The 6,053-nt window shown below is 27.8% G+C and overlaps 1 protein-coding gene and 1 pseudogene across 2 annotated transcripts; one reads left to right on the forward strand and one right to left on the reverse strand.

Moving 5' to 3' along the window:
• Positions 1-2,572: 2,572 nt before the first annotated feature.
• Positions 2,573-4,775, reverse strand: LOC111035364. 2 transcript variants are annotated; one of them, XM_022316953.1, is made up of 6 exons: positions 4,603-4,775; positions 4,353-4,543; positions 3,697-3,946; positions 3,419-3,630; positions 2,787-3,124; positions 2,573-2,723 (listed from the first exon to the last, which is right to left on the reverse strand). In XM_022316953.1, the coding sequence occupies exons 3-6, from the start codon at positions 3,717-3,719 to the stop codon at positions 2,679-2,681; spliced, it is 618 nt and encodes a 205-aa protein (XP_022172645.1). In that variant the 5' UTR covers positions 3,720-3,946; positions 4,353-4,543; positions 4,603-4,775; the 3' UTR covers positions 2,573-2,678. The 2 variants fall into 2 exon arrangements, with proteins under 2 accessions (XP_022172645.1, XP_022172644.1); XM_022316952.1 differs by having other exon boundaries at positions 4,353-4,549.
• A 276-nt stretch (positions 4,776-5,051) lies between these two features.
• LOC111035365 lies at positions 5,052-6,047 on the forward strand (annotated as a pseudogene).
• The last annotated feature ends 6 nt before the right edge of the window (positions 6,048-6,053 follow it).

Genomic DNA, 6,053 nt, shown 5'->3' on the forward strand with positions numbered 1-6,053 from the left:
CTTGCGTAGAATGAAATATGTGAGTAAATGTATATTGTTGCCATACACATTTCACTTTTGTTCAATGAAATTATTAGAATTGCGAATCGTCTCCGGTGAGTGACGACAATCGGCTTTTGCCATAGATGATAGGTATTATAATATAATATGTTGTCATCAGTTTTATAGTTTTTGACTTCTTTGGATTACCTGATACATTTTTTATTTCAAATTCCGAAACAGAATAGTATTGGGAGTGTTCAAGTCTATACAACGCAGAACACGGCACTCTGAGTATTGGCTATTAGATTTTTAGATACACTACTGTCTCGAGTCAATTTTTACGTCCGGCATCTAACAATATTGTTTTTAGTCTTAACGGTTTAACTATAACTTAACATAAAACTCTAGAAGTGTCAGGACTTGAAAAAAATTCAAAATTAGGCTTTGAAATTTACAGAAGTAATATAAAATTGGATACTTTAATCGTGCCTATACCTACCTAATATTCTCTCTGGGCTCGGCATTAATATATTATTAAACAATATTATTCTATAATAGTGTGCAGTCACCGATGTATTTGTTTAAAAATTGTGTGGTTATATTATACTACTACACTACAGTGTAATAAATATTATAATATGTATACAGCCGTGTAGGTACCTAACTAAGGCTCTCACATAAAGGTAAGTGACGGGGGAAAAAATGTATTGCTTCCCTCGTAAATACCTATATTTATTGTTTTATATTTTAAAAACTTACCCTACAAATTAAGTACTACAAGTATATAGTTTAAACTTTGCAGAGGTCGCTATAGGTATTTCTTAAAATAGGTAGTATTTAAAAAAAAAAAATCATGAACATTTTAGGTTTGTTAGTTAGGTACAGATGAATTTACTCGACCAATTTGAATTAGTTAATGCCAAAAAAGTTGTTAAATTAAGTACTTAAATAATAAGTCACATCGTACCATGCTGATATAGTAACACATGATCCAAGTGATATGCATTTGCAATAACATTAAGATGTAACAATTAATGCTGAATACGGTTTAATGCTTTTAATTATATGTTCATCAATTATTCGTAATTTTTTTTTGATTTAGAGGCAGTTTTCAAAACGTACATAAATTAATATCAATTGTAAATTTTCTGAAACTTATAAGCCATATAACAGTTAAAAAATTGCATTTACTTGTTAAAATCTGTATATATTTTATGTTTAAGGTAGTAGGTACATTAGTTACACGATATAGACACATAAATAATATATAATTATAGCTGTATTAAAAAAAAAAAATTATATAGCTGAAATTGAAAATATAATTATGTAATAGTTATAGCTTATAATAGTAAGCTTTTGTACATCAACTGTCAAAAGTAGCTGAATTAACGAGATGAATACCTTTATCTAACTTCAAGACAATTATTTCCAAAAAATAAACAAATGACGATTGAATACTTGGCTTATAGAAAATAAAACCAAAACTGTGTTGGTATATTTTATCAAAAACAGTAATTGACTCTAATGTAAATGAATGATAATAAGTAGAAATTATCAATTTTTATTTTTATAAGAAGTTTAATACCTGTCTTATACCGTTTGACTTGTTTTGTCACCCTTATTTAGCTAAACATGTAAATAAACAATAAATAAAATATTTCTATATTTTAGCTATTGGTCGATTTAAAAGTACTTGCAGTGCTTGGATTTTTTTTATTTAGTTGTATTGGATCAGCACCATCTAATACATTAAATTAACACAAAACAGTATAAATTTTTATACAGCAGATACCTACATTATATTTTAATGATATTTAAGCAAAAACTTCAGCTTAACACTTTTCTTCATACAAATAATAACTTTTATCATATATGCTATCCAGAATTTGTCTCCTAAAACTAAATCTGCAAGAATACTGTTCATGTGCTTGCATGGCTCTAAACAATTGGGGTAAAAATGAACAACAGAAGACCCGTTTGAACTGAAAACCACAAAATACAATGTTAATTTTATAGACTTCAAAAATAAATTCATAGGTTTTTAACAAATAAAAAAACCTAAATAATATTACATAGTATATTGTGATCTTTTTTTTTATTATTTTCTCCATTGTTTACCTACAATGGGCTATACAAGAAGTTAATTTATAAGTCCATTTTTAAACCCTGTACCAATTACAGTTATAACCTAACGCAGTCAATCAAGAGAACAAGATTATTAAATTTGATACACCTATCTATATTGGTAAATATACTTTTTTATGTTCAACATTTACTAACACATTTACTATATGTTTTTCAGGATTTTGTGTGCTCGATTTTTCCAAGACAAACATGTATGACTATCACTAAAACATGACGTAGAGACACTACATGGGGACAAGATTAGGTTTATGTATACTGATCAGTGTTGAAGAAAAATACTTTTAAAAAGTATTTGAGTAATTACTCAAATACTTATAAAATAAAGTATTTAAAATACCACCCAAATACTATCTATAGTGAAGTATTTGAAATAATTTTCAAATACAAAACAAAAAAATCAATTTAATTATGAATCATTCATAATATATTATATTAATCGAACATTTGAGTGCTGCATTTTAAGAACATTATTTGTTTGAAATGTTGATCCGTCATATTTGTTCATTTTTTGTATTGTTACTTCACCAACACTAAACACTCTCTCTACTGATTCACTGCCAGGTAGTGGATTGCTGTACTTCACAAATACCTGAAAACTAAGTACAAATGTTTTTGTAATATTACTACTAATAATATAAGGAGTTTTCAACTAATCTTACTTTTTTGATAATGGGTAAATTATGCAAATATTCTAAAGTCTTTGTTGTAGATGTGCCCAAATATCTATCTATTTCATCACTAACTGTTGATTTTTCCTCTCGGGAATTTTGTGACCCGGTAAAAAAGGTAGATAAATTATCTTTCATTTGGTTACCTTCCACATCATTATTGTCATTATCACTGGTATGTAAGTCATAACAGGCACATTTTAAATATTCTGAGGCCAATTGCTTTTTTATATCATTTGTAATCAATGCTTTTTTAAATAGTGGGTAACTGACTGCAGCAGTAATTAAAAATTTGTCTATCAAATAATTGGCAAACCTTGTTTTCATACCTAAAAACAAAAATTATTATCAATTAAGTTTGTTTATTTTAGCTCATGAGTATATAAATGTAGGTACTACACAGAAATATAAATATAAATAATAAATCAGCTGATTAAAATTTTACATTATATATCAGTAAGACTGTAAGAGCTAAGAGATACTATATATTTACTACTTAGTAAATAGTATTTACCAATTAAGTAAACCAAAAACAGCTAAAATGAAAAGAAATTAAATGTGTACAATTTAAGTACTTGGCTAAATAAGATTAATGTATTTAAAAAATATTAATTATTACATACCATTAAGTATGGCAGTCACCAGAGGTTTCAAATAATTAGAAACTGTTTGATCACTTGTCATTAATTCATATTTATAAATTAATACTTCAATTGTAGGTAGGATATGACCAAAGTACATGTTAGTATCACCCTGGAGTAAATCCAAGCTTATTGAAATTGGCCCCATAATTGTTTGATATTGACACATGAAATAAATATCACTTCTATTAAATCTGAAAATATTGTTCATAAAAAATATAGATAAAATAATTAATAATTTTTTAACATTTACAATTTACCTGTCAATAGCCAATTTGTCCATTGTTATTCTAAACTTCAGTTCATTATTTTTAATTAATTTATTAAGCAGCACCACTGCATCATACAGTGAATTCCGTGTCTCGTTAGGTGTAATTCAATAAACACCAAGTTTTTGTTTAAATAAATCAGCTGACTTGGTTGAGCGACCTTGTTTATTCCACAAAGCGGTAGACATGGCAAAAGTGCTTCGTGACTGTTTTTTGTATGCAAGATAGCGTTTTTAGAGTCCTAGAAAAAACAAGTTATACAAATAAATTATTTTATTTTGTATTTAATTTGTACAAATTTGTAATTAGTTATAAACAATTAAGCAAACATAATTTATTGATATTTAAAATCGAAATTTGGGCATAAATAATAGAAAATAGTAAATGTCACTCATATTCATACTTATATCTTAGAATATTTTTTTTTCATATATTTTTATCATTTAAATTGAAAGAAAAATATAAATTTTTAAATGTATTACATTTCATACAAATTTGATTATGATTATTAAGTGTTAAACCTACAACCTAATAGTTTTGTCCTGATCACTATACTTACTCAAAATATATTCTTTTCGATAAAAATATTTTTAGTATTTTATAATTTAACTATATTAGGTTATCTACTTAAATAAATGTTTAATTACCATTGTTGCTATAAAATGTATTGTGTGTGCACAACATTGATGGTGTTTTGGTAATGCATATGGCAAATCATGGTCTTCATAATTTAGAAAGTTCAAGTTGAATGCGTCGATTTCTTCCAAATCATCGTTCACTAGCAATGTACCAGTAAATAGTCATGCAGTAGTGTAAATATCAACTACTTTTGTTAATTCTGCAACTAAAAATTATTTAATAAAATTAAAAATTAAAATAAACAGTACACATTCTTACTTTGACTTTTGTTCTTCAAAAAATCTTCTAAAACTGGTTGTTCTAAAGAACTACCAGCATTATGCTTCAATGATCCATCACTGTATCTCTATAAAGTGTTTTTGTTCGCTGCATTATCAATGTGATCAATTTTCTTTAATATAGTTGAATGTTGTGTCTAAATAAAATGAAGTAATATAACCTTTTACTTAACATTATACGTTATATGTTATTTTCTAATAAAATTCAGGGTATAGAAGATAACGAAGAAGATTATCTTCTATACCGTGGTGCTATAGCCATATTCATTTATTTATAGCAGAATCACTTATCAGTCAATATCAATGTTTATATTTTACATTATATTTATAGCTTTTAATATTAAGAATACTGAATAGGTAACACCCGCATAGGTATTATCTTGTCTCCGTACGACCGTACGTAGTACACTTAGTTTAAATCCGCGATGACAATACTGGTTAACAACAGTACGTCCATCTAGGTTTACTGTTTATAGTGTAAACATCCGTACCAATAATTATGTAGAAAGTTTTCACAGCATGCCAAAGTCCACCATATGCCTACATCCCCCAGTCTGGTCCTTTTCCGGTAATTTATTTTTAATTTTTATAGTAATTTATAATTGAAAATAATTAGAATGGTGATTGATTTTTAATAATATTTTGCAGATCGATTACGTTCCAACTTCCATTGAAAGTAGAGTACGGAGGGAAACCTTACAAACAATCAACGGCCAGAGAGTAAGGCTATAAACTTTATAAGTTTGAATTTTTGAAATGGTTTTTAATAAATCAAACTTTAATTAAAGGTACAAAGATCAATTGTGTTTAGCAGAGACACAAATAACTGCATTTTGGCTGATGCTCAACAAAGCGTACGCTATGGCCACTATGATACAATGGCATATTTAAGAAGAGTTTCCTACTCAGTGAAAGGATACATATATATGTAAAAAAAGCCCTTTAGCCACATAAATTCAATTGAGTGTAAACTAAATGACCATAAAATTGAGTTATAGAAAGCCTTCCTGAAAATTTGGGACAGCTACAGATATCAATGGTTGGATTTCAGCCTCTGCCACCTGTGTTGCCCCATTTCCACATTCGTGGAGTTAGAAGACCTAGAGTGGTCAACAACGATCAGCAGCAGCAGCAGCAGTTCCACAAATGGTCAGACATCCAGAATGTCCAAATGTGCTCCAACAACCAGAAGAAAGTGGCAACGTTCTATTCATTGAAGATCATAATAATCTCAGTAATATACAACTATACATTAAAGTTAACAATACATTGTATACTCCAGTTACTATAATCTAAATATCAATCTATAGGAAATGTAAATGACATTGAGGCGCCTATCCAAATTCAAGGTAAATATATAGAAATAGAATGTGGTAAAAAATATATTGTGCCTTAACTAAATATAACTTTTTTGTTTGTATGATTAGCAAA

Source organism: Myzus persicae, unplaced genomic scaffold (assembly GCF_001856785.1).
Source record: "Myzus persicae strain clone G006 unplaced genomic scaffold, MPER_G0061.0, whole genome shotgun sequence".
In the NCBI taxonomy this organism is placed as follows: Eukaryota; Metazoa; Arthropoda; class Insecta; order Hemiptera; family Aphididae; genus Myzus; species Myzus persicae.

What these genes read in the sequence shown, in the direction of transcription:
- LOC111035364 (XM_022316953.1), bottom strand. Translation starts at nt 3,719, where the DNA reads ATGGACAAATTGGCTATTGACAG. An exon ending in GACAAATTGGCTATTGACAG is followed by an intron (nt 3,631 to 3,696) that starts GTAAATTGTAAA and finishes CAATATTTTCAG; the next exon opens with ATTTAATAGAAGTGATATTT. An exon ending in ATTTACCCATTATCAAAAAA is followed by an intron (nt 2,724 to 2,786) that starts GTAAGATTAGTT and finishes ATTTGTACTTAG; the next exon opens with TTTTCAGGTATTTGTGAAGT.